Below are 21588 nucleotides of genomic sequence, written 5' to 3'. Positions count from 1 at the left end.
ATATAGCGAGGGACGACTGTACTATACAAATGAAACATTTTGACTGGATGATAGCGCTAGATAAATAGTGTAATCAACCAAGAAATATTTCTAGCAAAATGGATCATTTGGCTGCTCCAGTGTCAGGATTCACTTCTTTTTTGCAATACGCCAAAAAATATTTGTCTCATAAAGAAATCTCAGGGAACTGGTAACTTATTATTGCTACTAATACTTAATTTTAAACTATAATTGCATTAGATGCAGCCCTACTTTTACTGGTGATCAAAGGGCACTACAGTTAATGGACAATCCTTGTTGCAACACATCATTTCATTTGCATTTGGGAGACATTAGCATTCCTTTTACCATTTAGCTGCTCTCCCCCACTAACCCACAGATGAGATAGTGGTTGTTGCGGTTTGCCCCTCAGCCTCATAAAAATGAGATGGTCTTATTGAAAACGTTTGACCTCTGTCCCTTTCTCTCCTCTGGAGAGTTGGTTCTCTGTGGCTTTATTACTAAGCCTGTCCACTTGTTTTGACGTGGGTGTCGCCTCTTAATTATTTTAATTGGAATGATAGCGTGAAGAGAAACGGTTCGACCTTTTGTGTAGGGTAGATGGTACAAACAATGTGTCCATAGGACATCATACCCCTGAGCTCTACAGTCTCTCTTAAGTCTTTACCTTCATACTGTGTTGCCTACTGGGACACATGACTCCCTCCTGCTTTTCATCATTCCTCTTTACTCCTTTCCTGCAACACGTGACCTGACTGCTTCAAAATGGCTTTTGACCTGTTGAGCTTGTGACCCACGTGACCCTTCCTGAGAATGAAAATGTTAAAATCAAACCTTCACAACTATTGCTATGCTATACTTTTAATCTCTGCTGTTACACTTAATGTCTGTACCTTGAGGCAAAGTCACCCTGAAGCTATCCACTGCAGGGGGCTAATGTAACCTAAAAAGCATAGCCTACAAAACTGCACCCAGTAACCTAAAATGAGGAAACTGGTCTAAAATCCTAAAGAGGATGTGGCCAATAGCTTTTCACAATCCACTCATTTTGTCAATATGCTAGCAGTGGCACCTTTTTAAACTTAGAACTGCTTTCAAATGGGTTTCCTTCCTCTACAGCCACCCCTCACTGAGGGTGGAGAGGTGGGTGCAGGGGCGGGAGAGACCTTCAGAGATTCCCCTGTGCGTTGGACTTGAAAGTTTCTGTCTCTGTGAACTTAACATCAAACGGTCATGGGCTGCTGCTACCTCTTTGAAGTGGCAGAAAGAGGGGGGGGTATCAGAGCCGAATACAGGCCTCTGCCTCGACATGTTACGGTTCAAAACGGACTCTGCCGCAGTGTAAAAACAGCACCGCTAAAGGTCTTCTGAGAATGGCACAAGATCAAGGCCTTATCTCTCAGTCACCATTCCTACCATAATAAAGGATCTATAGACTCACTATAGTGTAATGCCACGCACGGTTATTAAAGCCCCCCTCACCTTTCTTCAAGGCTCAGATTAGGTTTATATATATATATAGAAAAGTCATCTTTTATTTGATATCTTACAGGCCTAAAATGTCAGAAAAGCAAACACTCAACTATCACAGCTATTACCTTTGCTACCTCTTATACTTATACTACACTAGTCTTCCTGATGCTAAAACATCAGTTGGTTATTTTATATAAAATGTGCTCAAGTTAATTTTTAGTGAAGTACTTCACAGGAACTAAAAACAGGAAATCTGTGCCGCTATTTGCAGAAATAAAGTGTATCTGTGTCCTCACTACAAAATAAAGCTGACTTTTTTTCTCTTCACTGTCTATGTACAGTACTATCTACAGTATCTGGATTGATTGTCTGATCTGTCCACTCGTCTTCCTGATGTGAAATAGATCACTTCCTTCATTGCTATTTTTATTTTTACCCACTTTCATTTTCTCTTACCGTGTTGCTACATCAGTTTCTGTGAAGAACACTAGCAGAGATACTAATATATTATAGATACATAGATATGTAACTATAATTGTACCTGTATGATTATATGTGACAATTAAATTTAACCTGAACTTAACTCGGACTATCCATAAAACATCCAACAAGATTTCTTTAGTAGGATAGCGTAGTATTTTTGCAGTTTTTCAGAGTGTGATCCTGTGGTAAATATGGACAGCTGTACATGTGTATTTGTTATGACTGACAGGAAACAAGTGAGTTGACAACTTTGCTAACAGCCAAACATCAAGCAAGTGCAACAATACAAGACATAGCAGCCAGCTAATATTTCTTACTAGTCCAACAGCAAGAAGCACAACTTGGCATCTGTCTTTCAGCCTTTTGTTGTACGAAGTTCTCGCCAACAACTAAAAGTCTTCTGCCGAAAGCTCTGTCACTGTATGTCATAGTCTAGTGTCGTGTTTGTCTTCTCTCCCTGGAAGTGGCCATCATCACCAGCTGCCAATCTGACTCACCTGCAACCAAACCACTACTCAACTCTATTCAATAAACCCCATGTTTGAAACTCTTCCAAGTCTGCTTTTGGGTCTGTTCTGTAGCAACCTAACACTGTCTCCTTTTCTTTCTTTCTTTCTTTCTTTCTTTCTTTCTTTCTTTCTCTATCAGTGGTCCTTTTTGCCTCTGCCATTCTGACCATAGAGGCTGCTAAGCCTGGTTACATTACCCACTTGCCCAACACCATCTCTCCTCATGTTAGCATTTGCCCACGCCCAGGCCTGAAAACCTCCTCTTCCCAGTGGTCCAAACACTTGCTGTTGTGGTACGAACACTAACACTACCCTAGCGCTCTGAGCTCACAGTCCAGACGGCCCAGCTAACAAACTGAGCTAATATTAGCTAACGGCAACTATATTTTGCAGCATTTTACTGACCAACAGGAAACTGTAAATCACATGTTGATGTGCAGCAACCAGAGCACATCAGAGGGAAAGCTGAAAAAAACTTGGCGGTGAGTGACTTAGTGCCATAAAGCATTATGTACTTCTCATGAGCAATCGTACCTGGAGCACAGCTACATAGTGCAGAAACGGGAAACACAGAGTGCAAATGACAGAGACATTAATTACTTGATTGCGTGTCAGTAAAGCATCAAAATAATTTTATGGTAGAAAAATAACAGTGATGCTATAAATATATATATTTTTAACTTCTAAGCACTATGGACTACATCTTTTTTTTCTTTTTTTTACATCTATTGCCTACTTTAAGTAAAATACCAGTACAGTAACAGTACTAGAATAAATACTACCAATACAATAATGCTGCTATAACACTTGTGCCACCTATTACTACTACTTTTGCTACTTTACACCACGATTACTACTTAGTAATCGACAGAAAGCATACTACACTGTGCAATTTTAATGCCACGCTGACATGTTTGTATTTTGGCTATTTGTTGTCTTTTATAATCTGTATAGACGCAACAGAGTGCTCTGTCGACGGGCACAAGGACCATGCGGACTCCTCAGACAGAGGGGGGCCGGGCTCTGGTTTTCCCATGCACCACCATCTACTGACATTGGCCACTGCTCCACATTAAACACCCCGCATTCATAAAAAAGAAAAAAGGAAAAGAGGAACCATCTGACAAGAGCAGCATCCACTGGTAGCTGCCTCACTGTTTACTGCGCTCAGCACGTCGCCAGAACAGAAGCCAGCACAAACTAAGAGACAAAAAATGGCCAAAAGTGAGACGCAAAGAAGAAGTTTGAAGAGTGAGGAGTTCTTCTTTGATTCCGAGGCGTCTCTCTTGGATCAGCAAGATTTCGAGATGTCTAGTTGCCCTTTCAATGACGTCTTCAACTCCAAAGACTCCCACATGGAGCAGATCAACACTTTTCTGAAAAATGTACAAGTTTTGCTGGAGGCTGCTAGGTTTCTTGAGAGCGCCGACAGGAAGGACGGAAGTGAGTTTATTTGTGCTGCGTTTGATCCTTTTTTCATTTGCCTCTGAATTTCAGGAAAACAAGACTTCATTGTCAACAGACTCAGACAACAAAGGGCTGAGTTCATTCAACTAAGCACCACTGGCTGCTAAAAAGCACAGCCAGACTAATATGAGCGATGCACTCGTTGCAGTTCTAGCAGAGTATAAACATGATGTGCTTTCATTTATTCTCTGGACTATTTTTAAACCTGTATTATCTGCATGTTAGAGCACTATGCGTCGCTCTGCGCCTGCACAACTCTCAGCCCAGGAGTCTCTTATTTTTCCCTACAGCATAGATAAAGCAATATGACATAATGACTGGGTGTGTGGGTGTGCGTGTTGGCTACCTCTCCGATATGATAAATCTGACCACATTGCAGCGCCCTCCAACTCAGTTTAGGATGATGTCATTGTTCCCCCGCAAGACTCGATCGAAAAAACCTGAAACTTTATAGATAATACGCAGAGGACACGGCTGGATGGTGACTCGGGCACTCATAAAACATTACAATGTCTGGCCTGGGTGTTTTAATTTGCTTGTTTATAATTTCTAGGATTTAGCCAACTCGATATAGGGTCGATTGCAGATGGCATGATCTCTTAAACTGCAAATAGACCTGCGTGGTTGATCATCTTTAATGACAAAAATATTAAAAGCGACTTTTCAAAACACAAATATCACCCTAATGATGTCATCGTTTCCTTTTAACGAGTCATGATTTAAAGACATTGGGAAATAAGCTGTTTTTTTCCCCCCTCATCATCGTTTCCACATGCATCTACTCGTATGCGTGCTGTTTTGTGCAGAAAATTTAGAGCATGTGTCGCTGATGCGCGTTGCAAAAGTCCTTTGAGTGATATCATCTATTATAATGTAACGTGGGAATTTTGCAGCAGCAGAGCGCAGCGGCACGGCTCCTCTCTCGATTGTTTGCTTCCTGCTATTTGTGGGCGTGCGGCACTGGTTTCCACATGGCGCAAAGCTCCTCTGCGGTTGGTCAGGAGCGTGCTCAACCCACGACGCCTGTCAAAGCTATCCGCCAATCAGACACCCGGTCGGTAGCGACGTCATGTGTTGCTGGGCCTGGCTTCAGCCGGCAAGTACACCCCCACCGGCCTGGTGAATCATGGGATATGTAGGGTTTTTCTTTGCAGAGAGAAGGAGACTGGGTCGAATGACTGCCAGAGGAATAAAATAACACACAGTTAGTATTTGTGTTTTGTCGGCAACATATCAAATAAGTGCTCCAATCGATCCATCAATGATTGATGACCTAATTAGTTTAGACTTTTGCAAAAAAAATCATTACAGTACAACAGGCCTGTTATCTAAAACAACTGTGGATACTTCATTATTATCATATATTCCAACAGTATTTTTCTTCATTGTCATCAATAGCAGCAAAAGTCTCGATAAAACATCACAAGAATAATAATCACATCATGTTTGTTGACCTGCGGACTATAGTGCTGTCCCACAGATGCCTTTTAAACTCAATTATAGTTAATTCATCATAACCAACAATGTTTTACTCAGTAAATCATAGTCAAGGCAGGCTAAATCGTGAAAATTCTGAATATTTTAAATGTTTGACAGTATTTTTTATAAATGCTCCAGAAGACTCGGTTTCCCAGAATTCACCGCGTTCAGACCGGCCTCTCCTCCTCTGGGTCCCCGCCCCTCAGCTGTGCAGCTAGGTAAACAAACAGGAGAGGAGAGCAAACGAGCAGCAGCAGGCACTTTGCTGGCTCTGGGCTCCCTCGGGGGAATTTTTTTTTTAATTTATTTTTATCAATTTTTAAGAATTTTTAATAATATCGTGTTTCCTACGAACTTTTAATACTTTGATACACTGGTTTTAAACATTTTCTAACAACGAAACCTGGCAAGGATTGGCTGTAGCTTGCCAGCTTGGAAACACTTTTTTTTTTTTTTTTCCCCCGTCATTTCGACAAAGAGTGCTGATGAGCCAGCGAAGACACTGACAACACGACGTTTTTAATTTAGAAATAAGTACAATTCAGTGCAGTAATAACCGACACACTGTCAAACGCGACCTGTCGTTGCTGCCGTTTGCGAAGCTAACGTCCCGTTAAACCGAAGCTAACGTCAACGGCAGCTAGCCTCAGGGAAGAATGACGGCGGTTCAGTTGATAAACATCCAACGGTTACTGGAAGCCGCGGAGTATCTTGAAAGGAAAGAAAGAGGTGAATACGTGTGTTTAAATGTGTGTGAAGCTGAGGAGTAGGCGCCTTTAAACATCTGCTTCCAACATAGGTGGATGTGTGTGTGTGTGTTTTTGTACAGTAAACACCAGAAAAAGGAAGTGCTGTCAGCAGATTTTATCTGGTGTAGAGTAAAGACAGTCACAGACGTGTACATGTTCACGTCAACCTTAAACGATTGTGTATTGTGTCCAAACTTGGCTAACCGTTAACCACAAATTGTCTCTCAACAGAGTGTGAACACGGATATGCTTCGACATTTCCGTCAAATCAGAACACAAACTACCAGAGGCAAAGAAAATTCCGAAATAAGAAGTTCAGCAGTAACCACAATAGGTAAGATTATCTCCGATGACTCCTGTTTCAGTTGTTGCTGTAGTTTTGATTGACGATGCCGTGCACTTGCTTTAAGCACCAGCGGCTCTGCTAGCTTTCTATCAGCTGATTGTCAAGCGGACTGCAGTGGCTGAGGGTAAGGGATCATTGTGAAAGTGACGGCTTCAAAAGAAACGAAAAAAAGTCACTTGTTATGTTGTGAGTTTTCTCTCACCCCTGGTTTCACAAAAAACACCATGGCCTTTTGCTTGTCTTCAAATGTTTTTCTATGTTTTTTGTTGGTAGTCATGCTCATTTCCTCCTCGTGACAAATGTATTTTACACTGTGGGAGAGAGGGTTAGTTTTGTCTTTTGCCCTAAAGGGGGGAAGCTGCTATTTATGGCTGTTGTTGTTTGCAGACATCCAAAGGTGAATACGTGGTGCCTTTTTCAGGACTAATGATGTTTAGAGTAGACAGTAATTTGCTGTCTCACCTTTTTAGTATATCCTGAAAAAAAAAGAAAAAAAAAAAGAGAGCATGTCTGCACTAGTCATTTTATTTCCTCTTTTTGTATGCACCATCAAGCACACAAGGTGTTGATGTGTGCTGTGGAACATATGTTTAATAGTCTATTCTGTAGCTGGATGCAACACTGTCTGGTAATCACTTCATTTGCTGCCACAAAGATTAAAGCACAATGCAGAAACTTGGGTTTCGTTGTAGGAGAAACAGATGAGAATCTTCCAAGTTAAGACCCACTGGCATTGTGTTTTTTCTTGGTGTTAGGCTGCTTACATTAATCTATTGTCTATTGACAGTCCTATATCAAACACAAGCCCCTCTATCTCTCTCTCTGTCTCTCTGTCTCTGTCTCTGAGCCTTTTAATATTAATGCAAGAGCGGGCCACAAACAGGAACTGCGCATTACTCATCATGAGCGCAGAACGCTGCCTGTTCTGCATGGCAACAGTCATGATCATATATAGGTCTGAGGTCGTGTGCGTAAAGCTTCCAAAGAATCAGAGGAAATTCCTCACGAGCATGTAGAATAATTGTGTTTCGGATCAATATCCTCTTCATTGTCAAATGAAAATCCTCCAAACTAAAAGCTTTTTCGTGGCTCAGTTTTGGCCTTCGAATGAGCAGGAAGGTTTTTTTTTTTTAAAGCACACAAATGTGACACCAAGAAGAATGATATTTGTTTCTGCTCTCTACAGAGACGTGTTCACAACTCACTCAGTGAGGTAACACCATTTAGTATTTTAACACCATTTCCCATCCTCATGTTGTGATGCAGTTCTGTTTCATTCCCACCGGAATTGCACATCTTGCAAACCAACAAAACAGCATTATTTGGAGATCCCTAATGCTGCCAGGGTCACTGATGGGGCACATGTCTGCGTCATTAGCAGTCTACTTTTATTCAACCACCCTATTTATGGCCTGCTGACTTAGGTGAGAATTCTTGCTAATTACTCAAAGTTGTGAGCCATTTTCACCTGGCAAGATTACAATTTCCGCAGAGGTAAAAGCAGCACGCCTCAGACAGAGAGGCTCGAACAGAACATCTACAACTCACAGCTACATTATCTCCTATGTGTGCGTTCTCAGTGATAAAAAGAGATGAGTATTTTTCTAAATGAGAGCATACAGTACTGACACCTCCTGTTCTTTCCTTCTGTTCATCACTCGCTTAAAATAACTCTGAGGAAGCTCCAAAATGAATGTTAAACCGAGTTTCTTGAAATTATGATGATACAGTAATTAGAATAACCGTAACAGTGCATTTCTTTAAACACAGTTTGCTGGCTGGCAGTAGCTTGCTCCAGCTGCAGTCACCTTCTTGGTGGCGTGTTGAGGCTTAAAGTGATGGGCTTATCTGACTCTGTCCTCTCTTGCCTACCGTACCGTTTATAGAAGGGTTGCTTTATCTCCTTGACCCACTCTGTGCGTGCATTAACATGCATACATGCTTGCACACATACTAGAGAAGGAAGTGTGCTGCAGTTATATGTGTGTGTGTGTGTGTGTGTGTGGCCTTGAGCCAGTTTATAATCTGTGTTGCATTGTTGTTGAGCTCCGCACGGGCAGATATCTGATTTAGGAGGCAGCGAAATGGATTTGTTTGCGATGATAAAAACCAATGGGATTGATTGGTATCACTTTATTTGAACGAGTGTGCATAAGATTGACATGACACTGTCATGAACATAAATTAATCTTTATGACCGTTGCCATGAAGGTTGTCTATTGATACTTCAATAAACACTTTTGCAATACAACGTGTTTAATACGATATGATCCGATCATTGAAGGTGCGGAAGCTAAAAAAAAAATTTAAAAAAAGCACACAGATCTACAACCTGATGTACAACATGTGAGCCAGGACTTCTTTTTTGCTGTAGTATTTAAAGAGATATCGAGAGTATCATTTTTTAAATATTGGTATTGTATCAAATTTAAGATTCTAGTATCCTGACAATCTTAGGTATCAAGATGTAGTGTGTGTGTGTGTGTGAGAGAGATTATGGATCAGGGCTGACCAAACGCCTGCCTCATTGTAATAGACAGTGTAACAGCATTGCCCTAAAATGGACTCCCAGTTCTAAAGTTATTTCTCTATGGGAAAAATAATTTGGATTTTCACATAATGTTCTGTCTTTCTCTGTGTTATTACCAGCATTTTAAACTTTGAAACATTTGTATCTCTGATGACACTCCGTTCTTTCATTCTCTGCAGTCATTTTCAAGATTAGGCAGTCATGGTTTAAAAGTGATAATCAGCCAAAAAAAACCAAAAAAAAAACATTATTGCACACCGAATCAGATAGTAGTGAAATTCTCAGAGTTTGGAAAAGATTACAGATCGGGATGGGGGTTTCTAAGCAACACAGACACAGTGACAGCGGATGACGCAGATTATGCGCTCCAAATTATTCATCCTCTTTCAGCAAAACTATTGCTCTGACTCACAGTTACAGATTTCAGTGGACCCACTACCATTAGACAGTAATTATATATGTAGATAAAAAGCTGCATTGAACACAAGGCTGTGACTTTTGTTTCCCAGACAGAGAAATTATTTTGGAACTGCAAGCCAATTTTAAAGATGACAGCGTTATGGTAGCCAAACAGAAGACATCAAGCTGGTTTAGATTTATCAGTTTGTAATTTTTTATGTGTGACTGCTTGGCTGAACAGCGCAGCCACACATGACTACTGTGGAGGGTTGTAAAATATGAAAGTAACCTGTCAGCAGTGTATGTGTGAGCACTTAGGTTCTCACAGGTTTTCAGGAAGTGACCCAGACCGGCTTACTTGTGAGCCCTGTGTTTTGCTGTAATAGCAGCCACTCAACCTGGCCATAGACTATCATGTCATGTTAAATCAAATACACTGGAACACTTGACTTAACATCCAGTCTTGCATACCCAACTGCATGAACATGAATGTGTTCAGATAGAGACATGTGGTGTTTTTATTGGTGTAAATAATTAAACTCGATAAAAAAATTCTTTTGCAGCAGGCCCACATTTTTACACACTGAACCTCAGCCTCAGTCCCTCTGTCTTATCCCGCTCTACCTCCTTCCTCCGCCATTCTTATCTCCCCTTTTTCCATATTTCCTGTTTCTGTAATAACAAGATGGCGGTTTTGTCAGCCGAGCTCAGTAATAATATAAAACTTGTCGAGCAATATTGATAACCCGCAATATACGGAAGTGTACATGACTTAGGAGAGGTCCACCGAGTTCACCCCCTCCTTACCCCAGTTTATGTGGATGGGAACTTGGCCATTTAAGCATCAGGAAGGACGTCTTGTCTCCCTTCAGTATGTTGCCACACAAAGAGACTCTTAGGAACCAGCTGATTCACTTTACATTATTAACAGAGCACTGAACCCTGACTGCTGCATGCACAGGGTGAGTGTGTGGGTGCACCAACCCAGAAGCACGTGCACACGCACACACGCACACAAACACACACTCTCTACATCTTCCCAGAGTTGTGCTGTGCATTATTGAGACTGTGTAATGCCTCGGGGAATGCCTGGTTGTCACGATGACGTTTGTTGGTGTAAAGGCTCCACTGCACTGGACCTAGAGTTGGTCTCATTTGGGATTCATTAATAGATTCATAAATCTAATTTGACATGGTGATTTACTGGGCCTCTTTCGGCCCCTGTTTGGCTAGCTCATTAAGTTATTATCTTACACCATATCTCCCCAAACTCAGTTAATTGCTTTTTCAGGGGGAACAGATACTGCCAGTGTATACTTTTACTTGTTGAGATACAAAGGTCTACATTTGCTCTTTATTCAACAACTTCTGCTTTCTGTCTTTGCAGGTCCACACATAATGAGCTGGAGAAGAATAGGTAAGTTGGCATTAAAATTTCAAAACATTTCACCTTCAAATCACAGAGCACAGCCTGCAGGCACGTGCACACCCTGTCCTGACATGTGAACAAGTCCACCATGGCCTACTTTCATTTTGCCCCACAATGTTTTTTTTTCCCTTTGTCAAGTAAGCACTTCCTCTTCAACAGGTCCTTAAAACCAAAAGTAAGAGGTGACCCAGTTGTGTCCAGTTAAAGACAACCTTCTCTTTCTCACCTATTTAGAGTTGTGCAACATCTTGGTTGTCGGACTAACAGGGAGGAAAGGATGCATGCAGGCAGAGCTGGAACTTAAGTCAAAGGTTCAGTGCGTGTTTTGATGTGAAGATGTTTTTTGATTGGTGCAGTAGTTGCAACAAAGTCGGTCCTATATCTGAACAAAATATCCTTTCAGTAGCTTTCTAGCCTGAACATAGTTCTAAACTGAATTATATCTCTGCATTAAAGATAGTATCTTCAGTGGAAGAAATATGGGGTATTCAGGGAGACCTTGGCTTGTGATGGTTTACCACACCGTCTTCTGAAGAGAGCAGAAACTGGTTTCTTAGAAGCCCTTATCAGATTGAGTTCACCACCCACATAGGGTGCTTACCGGTGTTTATGCACTGCGACTTTGCAGACTCCAGGAGTCAAGCTGCAAAGGTTTTTTTTCGACACCATAAATAAGAGTGGCTAGACTTGCAGGATTTATGGTAAATGGAAAAAAAAACCTGCCTTCCATTTCATTATCTCTGAGGGTGTGGGTACAATGAAAGGATGTGGGAGGTTGGATCCATTCAGTGTAATTACATATCACCTCGGTCTGTTTTTCTTTGCCATTCTCCCTGGCAGCCTCATCTAAAAGAATGGGAACATTGGAAGGAGAGGCGTCCAGCGAGTTAAATATAGACAAGAGTTGATGTGTCATCTTGGTGTTCATATGTGATGCCACACAAGGCCAGCCGGTCAACTGACCGGCCTCGGCAGATTGCGGCACACATGCGGGGTTGTGCTGTTTTTCAGTGCACCACCCACACAAATACATTTCAAAGGAGCTGCTCAGATATTTGTTCCTACAACACAGTGTGAAGGCTGTTTTCGTCACTCCTTCCACATTCTCGCAGCCAGACACTTTGTAGTATGGCCTGTTCCTGTGGCCATTTATGGCCTATAGTCATCTCTGCCAATCTGAGCAGAGTAGTGTAGAGCTGTAGATGGCAGAACAGAAGGGCTGATTCTAGATGGTGGCATAGCACTGAATTATGGTTACTGCAGAGTTATGAACCATTAGAGAGATAATTTAATTAAGGGAAATTAAACTCCATGCATAATAAAACTGATCTAGCCAAATGTAAAAATAGACTACACTCTCATTTGTGCATTTGACAGCATTAGATTTGCATCAGTGTTTTCATTCCCTCCACGAGAATCTCTTCTTTCTGGCTCCACCTTGCTTGACCGTTCAGACACAAGCCCCTTTTACACAGAGATCCTCCAACAGCATGGTAAAGAGTGCCCGTCATTACAACGTCCTTTTTGACATTAAACCAAACAACGGCGGCATAATGCCACCCCAGTGTTTAATTTTAGATAGCTTGCCACCGTTCCAGAAGCAGAAGAGGCTGAATGTCGGTGGAGCCGATCATCATAGCAACGCTACTTCAGCAAATGGGGAAACAACACACGGGAGATTTACTTTGTACTTGAGAAGCTACAGTGTAGTGTAAGTGTATTCACTTGCAAACTGTAACCTACACTGTACATTTAAAGCCAGAGTGCATCAGCATCTAAATTCACTGTACCTTTCTGCCCCTTTTTATTTCACCACACACTCACTACGCACACATGCGACCCGTCCTGCTGGTTCCCCCTTTTACACAGACAACGATTTGGCACTATTACTACCTCCACTGCTGGCTCAGAGCAACAGAACAACAATAACTACCCCAGTTCTGTCTTTGTACCTTTTTTTTATGGAGAACAGCAAAGCAGAATAACGACAATCTTGTCTTGAACAGGCTGTATAAAAGGGGGCTTCAAAAAGAGAGCCGCAGCAGGACAAATCAGGCTGGGAACAGGTCGTCCTGGACAGAACCAAATCCAGATACCGATACCTTGTTCCCCCCTACCAACGCTTTTACAGCAGACACAGTGAGCATGGTGTTGTTTGTAGTTGACCAGGACGTGGCTAATTTGAATTTTCATTAGCAAAGAAAAGGGAAAAAATTGAAATGTTAATCCATCTTTTTAGAAGCACTCTTAAAGTCAGAATCGTTTATAATCCCCCCTTTTTTTTAGCCAGCGGTTAATCCAATTCCCTATAAGCGCATGCCTCACTGTTAGCTATATGTATCAGGCATAGTTGTTCACCCAAGTGTGTCAGGCTTATACCATGATTCTACAGCAGCAGCAGCTTTCGTTCCATCTCAGCAGACTTCCAAGTCTTGTAAATTGGAGGTTGCTCCCTTATGGTCCAGCCAGACTGGGACCGTTTTTTTTTAAAAGACTTATCAACCCTATTTATCTGCCACCAGTGAGACGATTTGCCTTGCATGGCTACCACAGGTCTTGATAACCTCTGTGACAAGTCGACTCGTCGTGATAGCTGAGACCACAGGACGCAGATAAAAGGGACAGAAAGAGGATGGGGTGAAAAAAAAAAAAACACATTCCAGATGCTCACACTGTGCAGCGGGACCAGATAACGTGGTGGTTCTGCTGCTTTGATCATGTACCTCCTAACAGCCCTATTTTACTTCCACATGTCACTACTAAATTACACTGCCTTAGTAGGGTTTAACAGTAAAAAGCCTTGTATGCCGGCACGTTGCCGTTCCACCCCTTTGATCTCGCAGCCTCCCGCTTATTAGTCCTTTTTCTTTTAAACATGATGATAAATTCCTCAGCTCAGGTTAGTTGTTGGGTGATCCTTGTTTGTCATAGCGTTTTTCATTACCAACTAAGGTATTCAGAGTTTAATTCTGTTGTTATTTCACCAGTTGTTTTTCCTTCTCTTTTGGATGATGACTCTGATTATGGAAAATCAATACAACAGGCTTTTACTTGCTACAATAAATCCACAAGAACTGTCACTTATCATTTACCCTCCTCCTCCACCACTGCGACCTATTCATTTTAACAATGTTTATCAGGGCCAGACTTTATAATACACATGGCAAATGATTTCCCCTTCAGTGTCCAGGCAGTGGAAGCAATATTAGCTTTTCTGCTTGATTCTTTATGGTGAAGTTGGGTAAACAGTGTGTGTTAAACACCTTTCGGTTTGCGCCTGTGGAATATTAAAAAGGCTCGGTCTTGCCCATTAGACTTGGAAGCCTGTTGTCCTTGGGTGGCGTGTGAGGGACATCCGTGAGGTCTGCCCTCTTGGGATTTGTTGTGGCTCAGTGGTATGTGAAATGGTAAGTGAAGATAGTTTTGCCTCATTTGCAACTGTCAGGTTTTTGTTTTGTATGCGTCTGGGTGTGATATGCTTTCTGTCTTTTGGTATATGAGCATGTTAGTATACGGTTTCCTTTAGACTGTAGCTGTTAGAACTACAGACCTTCTGATAGAAAGTAGTTTTACTAAATTCACTTCAGGCAAGACGTTAAACTCACCACTGAATATCACTAGAAAAGGTGTCACATTTTTTGTCATAACTTTGTTGGGATTGAAGCCCTTCATGTATTCCCATTCTTTCTAAGCTATGAATTCAGTACTGTTGTTCCAGCCTTGGGGCCGGATGAGTAGTCAAACATGAATAAGCCTAGCTACATTTTTTCTGGCTGTACTGATGCTCCACAAAGAAAGCCAAACTGCTTCACCAGCCTTTCTGTTGACTTCACAGTGAGTGCAACCTATTCTCATGCTTTGCTGCAGGGCCTGAAACTGGGACCATTTGTTCGGACCAATGTGACGACTTGTAAGCTTTTCTTGGCTCAGAAAAGCAGCTTAAGGGACTTGATCTTTGGTCTGGTGAGCTCAGCTAGAGCGCGCACACGTGCTGGTTCTCACCCCCCCCTTTCGCAGGCTACCCATTGCTGGTTTCTCGATAGCGTAGCTTGACTTTGGCTTAGCTAACGACTGTGTCAGAGGACAAGGAAGTAATTGACAGGCTGATGGGATGAGCAGAAGGATAGGTCAAACACACCTGACTAAGAGGAAGTGTTGAGCAGCACCCAAGCCAGATCCTCACTTCCCATTGTGTCAGTGTGTGCACTGTGAGCATTTCCGTCATATAATTAACACAGTGAGACATGAGCCAGTATCGGGGTGGGGCCAGCCACCAAGAAACACTCAGATGATGACAAATTGTGGCTGTAGCCAGATATCCGCCTCCTCTACCAAGCAGTGTGGCAGCTGTAATGAGGAGGTCATATTCTGTGTAGCGTTAAAGTTAAGTTGGCTCATAAGATGGTGAAAGTACCCTATAAAGAAAAGCACATACTTCCTTCAGCCAAGACAGAATACTTGTGTTTTCACTAGTGACATGTGGGAGTGTAGCTCGGAGTTGACATTGAGGAGGAGTGAATTACCCTTCATTGATTTACCTTTCATTCGCACCTGCCTGTTGGGTTGCCAGGTTTCTGACAGTAGAAAGTTCTTGTGGATTGGCACTATTAGGGGCCCAGTCACATAGCTTTTTAAGAGAGGCACTTTTCTAAAGAAACGCACAAATAAAAAGGAGGGAAAGCACCGCAAAAAGGATCAAAGAAAGTTTTGCAATGTAAGTTTAAGCTCAACACTTCCTGTAGGCTCTTTTTGCAGTGAAATTATGCTATCTGGAGAAGCGTCATTGCATTTCTTATTTATTATTCATTAACCGTTTGCTGTAATTTCAGTATGAAATGTTCCAATTTGAGATTGAAGCTCCTTGAGATGTTCCCAGTGAGACAGCAGACCTGTGCAGTCCTGGCATTTCCACCGACTCGCTGTCAGATGTAGAAGACAGTGTTAAATATAGAGGTCACCATTGTTTTGCCTCACATCCTCAAAATTCATCCCCACACAGATGTTCTGTAGATAGGTGTAAAACCGCCCCACACAGGGGATTGGATGTCTGCACTTGAAGGCTCACCCATCACTCCAATCTCGTCTCGCTCTTCTGACCTTTTGACTCATGTTATCTTGGCGCCTTCTTGTTGTGCCCTTATCCTGCAAAAGTGCATTTGCACAGCATTCTGTGGAAGGACAGTGTAACCAAACGGAACAACGCCGGATGAGCATGCGGGGCTTAGTCAGCAGGCTGAAGTCCGGGTAATGCAGGCGTCTATTTATTTTGAATGACTGAAATGGAACATTTTTTAGTGAAATCAATTTGTTGTAGGTGTTCAAATCAATCAATCAACTTAAAACGGGGACTGCATGTTCAGGCTGTGCTGCAGTGTTCTGCAAAGTGTTCCTCCCACATGGTGTGTTGTTCAACCTGTGCCATTAACAGCATTGTGTCAGGCTTGTTAATAAGCCCACTTTGTCCCGAATGGATCAGGCTGCGGTTACATACTGTTCCAGGAAGAAATGCTCCTGTTTTCCTTCCTCAGCTCATCACGTTAGCAGCTGAGCTAACTTAATCCGTACCCTAAGAAGAGAGAGAGAGAGAGAGGAAGACGGAAAGCAGGGGAAATACGATGCTTGCTGAAGATACAAGACAGACTCAATTAGGCTAAATCTGACTATGGCTTCTATTTTTAGCTGTACAGCTGGGGAAAAAGGGGGAAACACCAGTGCCTTCTGACCAATCATAGAGGTTAGCGTCTAACCAATGAGATGAAGGCGCAGTGAAAGAAGTCCCCACCCCTTACTCTGACAACAGCTACCTCACATCCTCTCCCATCATCAGTGCGAGCTGAATGTCATTAAGTCTTAAGTCCAACACCAGTGGAATGACCGACATGCCAACTGGGTTAAGTGACTTAGCCTTAGTGAAGTAGTTTAACCTAGGTGAGTGGGAAAGTGAGTGTGTTTGGACACATGAATGTGTGTTTTAAACATTGATGTAGAATATTTGCATTTCTCTCTCCCACCCCCACCCTCTACTAGATGTATATATAAGAGGATGTGGTCTGACAGGGCAACCCCCTCACGCGCGCACACACACACACACGCGCGCACACATGCACACATCCACCCCACCCTCCCTGCTACCAGAGCAAACATCTGGCTGGATCTCCCTGGCTTTACTCCAGGCCCATTTTAGGAGCCTGGCCATATTGGAGTTTTAATCTAAAGCCTCGTGTCATACATGGCTAAATGGGTAAGAAGCGGTGTGAGTGGCTCAGTGGTGTTGTGTGAGATTCAGGAAGGAGGACAGTGGGACGAATGGAAGGAGAGCTGGACAGATGGGGCATCCACGGTGACTTAGGGGGTTTAAGACGCTGACTAAATCATTCGAGTCAGTCGTTGTATGTCATCCATCCTTGTAACGGAAATAAAGCCTCCAAGAAGGGTTGGGCAGATTAATGTCACATGATCTGGTATTGATTACATCGCTTGTTTCACTTCTAGGTTGTGTGTTTCTTGTACCCAAAGGCATGTCCCCTCCTCTATCTCATTTCACCTCTGTCCCACTAACTCCATTCGTCTCTCTCTCCCTCCCTCCCCCCTCTCTGGCTCTGGCTATCTCTTTCGTTAACTCTATCTCTTTGTCCCTCCTCCTCTTCCTCTTGTCTCTCTCCCTCTCTCGCGCCCTTCCAACCTTTGTCAGTGGAGCAGATTAAAAGGCAGTGTGCACGTGTGAACTAATCCGTGTGTTAGTGATGGGCTTCAGCCTCAGAATCTCTTGGCCGTGCCGCACAGTCAACACACCCCCCCCTACTCTCTACTCCAGTGAACTCTGCATGTGTGTGTGTGAGTGTGTACGTGTGTGTGAGCACGTGTTTATGTCTGTAGCTGCTGCTGCTGCACTATTCTTTCATCCCTTTTCTTTCAAACTCACTTGTCTTTTTATTTCTGTCTCCTCTGTTTCCACTTTCCTCAATCTGTCCTCCGTCCTTCCTGTGTGCCATTGCTATTTGTCATGGCGGATGCCGTTTCTGGCTTGGAGTAGCTTCAGCGGATTTAGCGTGACAACAGTATTGGTCTGCCTGGTAATCAACTGCGTTTCACTTTATTTACTACTTGTGGCCTTGGGATTGGTCAAGCAGGGGTGGGCTTGGGTTCCTGCGAGTCCAAATTGATTTTTTTCAACTCCAATTTGCATTTTATTGCCCCCAGTTTCTAGTGCGGTTTCAGCCTCGAATCCATATGTGAGCTTTACTGCCAGTCGGAACGATACTCTCTCTCCTCCACACACGCTGAACCTCTTTTTTTGGGATTGAGGTCACAACTGCTTGAATGCTCAGAAATATCAAAGTCCCTTTCCCACCCACCCATCCACCCACATGCAGCCATGCATTTTCGCCCCCTCTGCATTTCTGTTTTTCCCTCCAGCCTTCTAACTAGAATATGGGTCACCATCCAACATAGTTCCCATGGAATCCCAAAACTTGTTAATAATTATTTCATTCCTTAGATGAGAAAGCGGTTATTGTGTGTGGGAGAGAGATGAGCATTCCTTCATTCCTCAGGGCTGTTTGTCAAACTTAACAATTGGCTGTCAGTTTGGACAGTGTAGTAAAACCCTCAACGGATGATTGAACGGTTAGAACGTGGCCCACAGGCTATATACCGAAGTTGGTGGCAGCAAAGTGCGAGCATTTCCTTTTTTTTAAAGAGCATCCATAAGAGTCGAGTGTGTTTCTATCAATAGACGCAAAGTTCCGTGTCCCCTGTCCTTACCTCGTTGCATGTTCACTGTCAGGCAAAGGATAAAGATGTGGAGCTTTAACAGAAACACTTACAGTCGAAGTAGCCTCATGTGAGCGTACCTGTCACTGTCAAAACAAAGAACATGTTATTACTGGCTTAGTTCACTTGGTCCCGTGTTCTTTGTAGCTCAATGAGTAAAGCATAGCGCTTAATCTTTCAGGGTTAGGGGTTAAATTTCCACCGTTTCCACCCATGCATAAAATGTACACACTCGTGTTACTTTGGATGAATGTGCTCAATGCGTAGCATGCCATGTCTTTCGTGTGTTTCCGAGTAGTTCATAGTATTTGGCTAAGCATTTCGGATTTTGAAACGGACAAGTAGATTTTAGTCGTTTGCCATCACGGAACTCCCGACAGACTGCCTCTCGTTTATGCCCATGGCTAGTTTCTGGGCAGATTACACACTCCCCTTCCTCCCCCACTCTCTATATCTCTCACCCTCTCTATCTCGCTCTGACTCTTTGCATCTATCCCATCTGTCTGTGTTCCATAAAGGAGATGAGGGAAGCATCAGTCTGTCAGGAAAAAAAGAGAGCCTATAGTTGCTGTAGGGCAAAGATAGCTCTAATCTTGTGCGTGCGCATGTAGAAACGTGCCGCACTAAGTGATGATGTGCAGTTCCTGTGTTTTTTTTTTTGTTTTTTTTAATCTTCATCTTAGTATCAAGAATGTCATTTAAAGTCCTGAAGGTCCAATGCATTGTCCAGTGCGTATTAATGCCACTTTAACAAAAGTTACATGTCACGTGCCATCCCTGAGTTGATGTTAGAGCCATCTGTCAAGTCATAAATCATCAACATAAAGTTTTCATCAAGAAGGATGAAGGACCCAGTATGATGACTTTGCCATCTTAATCCAGACCTATTAAACATATAAGCTTGTCTCCATCTGCGTTTGTCATTTCCTCAATCTGCCATTTATAGCTCAGATAATAAAGCTGTAGTTGGCTGATGCACGTACAGCCGGCGCCAGTTCTGCAGCCAGGCTGTTGGCTCTTTTTAATGAGCGTTTCAGCAGCCAACCTAGTGAGCGGTAGTTTCCCCAATAAAAAAAAACATTCAGTCAGGTGCCACTGACTGTACGGGTTAACATGTGACCTTGTCTGTGTGACCCCACAGCGGTCATGTGAGGGAGGACAAAATGACACCACCACCACCACCAACACCCCCTCCCCCTCCATAAAGGAGAGACACACAGAGGGCATAAAAAGCAGAGAATCCTAGAAGAGGCATCTTTAGCAGGAACAACAAGCCTGGTCTTTGTGTTAACTCAGCGGGCCAGTAAACAAAGGTGGGGAGCAAACACAGAGAAACCGTTGTGTTCCCTGTGTAGTGTTTGTGTTACATTATATGCTCGTGTGTATGGGGGCAGGCTTCAGTGCAGAGGGCACAGTTCACGTTTATTCTCCTGATCTAATAACTGCACTACGGTGACTCCTACATTCACAGCAAAGCATCACGGGGAACAAATGTATGAGCTGCTGTGTGTGTTGAGCCCTGCCCCTCTCCATGTATATTGTATGTGACCATCTGCAGAGTATGGATCAGCGTGCCACATGTTCTCATGTTGTTTCACTATGTATGATCCTTTGCCTTTGTACCATTTAAGCGACCAGCATCCTCATGCGTGCTATTTTTAACCGTGGCATAATGGAGTTGGAATGTTTTGGAAAATTATGCTTGAAGAACAGAAAGAAAAAACATCTGTTCCCACATCGTCTGTGTTTGATTTAATTGCCCTTCCACCACACAGTGAGATAATTTGCTGTTGATTCGATGTAGTGCTCAACGGACATGGTTTAGTCTGCTTTAAATGAGGCTTTGCATTACAGAATACTCTAATCACTCCGATAATCTTTGTCATCACTTTGAATCATGATTTTTAAATGAGCCTCTGAGCTGGTGAAGGAGTAAGACAGAAGAAGAACAATAGAACTCCCTCGCAAAGTGAAGTATTTATGTTTTTTTCCTTTTGCGCGTCACTTTAGGAGATTTACCGCTGAGACGGTCATTGGTGATGTGTAATTAGTGTAATAACTGGGTGAAGGGGCAGATTTCCTCCCCCTCAGCATGTATTAGAAGTAGGTCAAATCGTATGTGTGTGTGTGTAAAGGAGTTTGAGAGAGTGGGATTTGCCCAAGTGAAGTGTATTGACTGGTATCTGGGCTGGAAATCTGACCCTCCCCTTTTAAGAGCACGTCCAGTAATTATGTCAGACATCTTGGATGGCCTGAGAAGTTATCCATTATTTATGTATTCACAAGTTAAGAATCTAGGGCAGCCATTTTTTTTAATTTTTTTTTCTCCCCCTTCCACTAACGGTGTTGGCTCCAGAGGACTTTGAATGAAAAATAAGCAGAAACCTAGGTTGCTTTGTCAGTGCTGTTTTCAGCTGCTTTTTGTTTCCTGAATATAAGAAAAAGAAAAATAGTATTCAGCCCCCGTGTCACCCTTCAGGCCCAGGTGTTCTTTTATCACATGAATATGTTCGAGTAATGTCTTCAAAATAACAGAATGTATCTGAGCACGTAAAAATACTGTCTTTCATAATTACTACTTTCAAAACAACATCTCTGTGCCCTGTTAAGGAAGTAAAGGAGGAGCACTGGAAGATTAGATGTTGTTAGCATCAGATAATCACATCAGGAAGTAACTCAAGTCCTTTATGTATGTATTTATGTGTCATTAAATATATTTTGCAAATCACTGACGGTGGATTCAAAACACACTTTGCTTGTTTTGAGAAATAAGACCAATTTCAGTTTTGTGTTTCCTTACCGTCTCACAGAGTCCTAATATTAATATCAGAGAATACTAGTGCCAGCCAGACTTCATAGGGGATAACAAGAACTATGGCCCAGCTTAAAAATGAGCATGAACATGTGACGTTTCTGCAGTCGAAATGTTGGTGAAGTTCCTGAGTTTCCTT

General features: G+C 42.6%; 1 protein-coding gene across 2 annotated transcripts in view; it reads left to right on the top strand.

The window, feature by feature from the left end:
- Positions 1 to 3542: 3542 nt before the first annotated feature.
- Positions 3543 to 21588, top strand: part of mxi1 (max interactor 1, dimerization protein) — a 31241-nt gene continuing 13195 nt past the window's right edge. The window contains exons 1-3 of one of the 2 annotated variants that reach the window (XM_010734860.3): positions 3543 to 3908; positions 6392 to 6494; positions 10823 to 10852. In XM_010734860.3, coding sequence (XP_010733162.1) covers positions 3680 to 3908; positions 6392 to 6494; positions 10823 to 10852 — 362 coding nt within the window. In that variant the 5' untranslated portion in view covers positions 3543 to 3679. Of the gene's footprint in view, positions 3909 to 5611; positions 6141 to 6391; positions 6495 to 10822; positions 10853 to 21588 lie in introns of those variants that run through there. The other variant, XM_010734867.3, reaches the window with a different exon arrangement.

This window comes from Larimichthys crocea, chromosome X (genome assembly GCF_000972845.2).
Source record: "Larimichthys crocea isolate SSNF chromosome X, L_crocea_2.0, whole genome shotgun sequence".
NCBI lineage: Eukaryota > Metazoa > Chordata > Actinopteri > Sciaenidae > Larimichthys > Larimichthys crocea.
The sequence above is the reverse complement of the archived record's forward strand: the minus strand, read 5'-3'. Positions and strand labels throughout refer to the sequence as shown.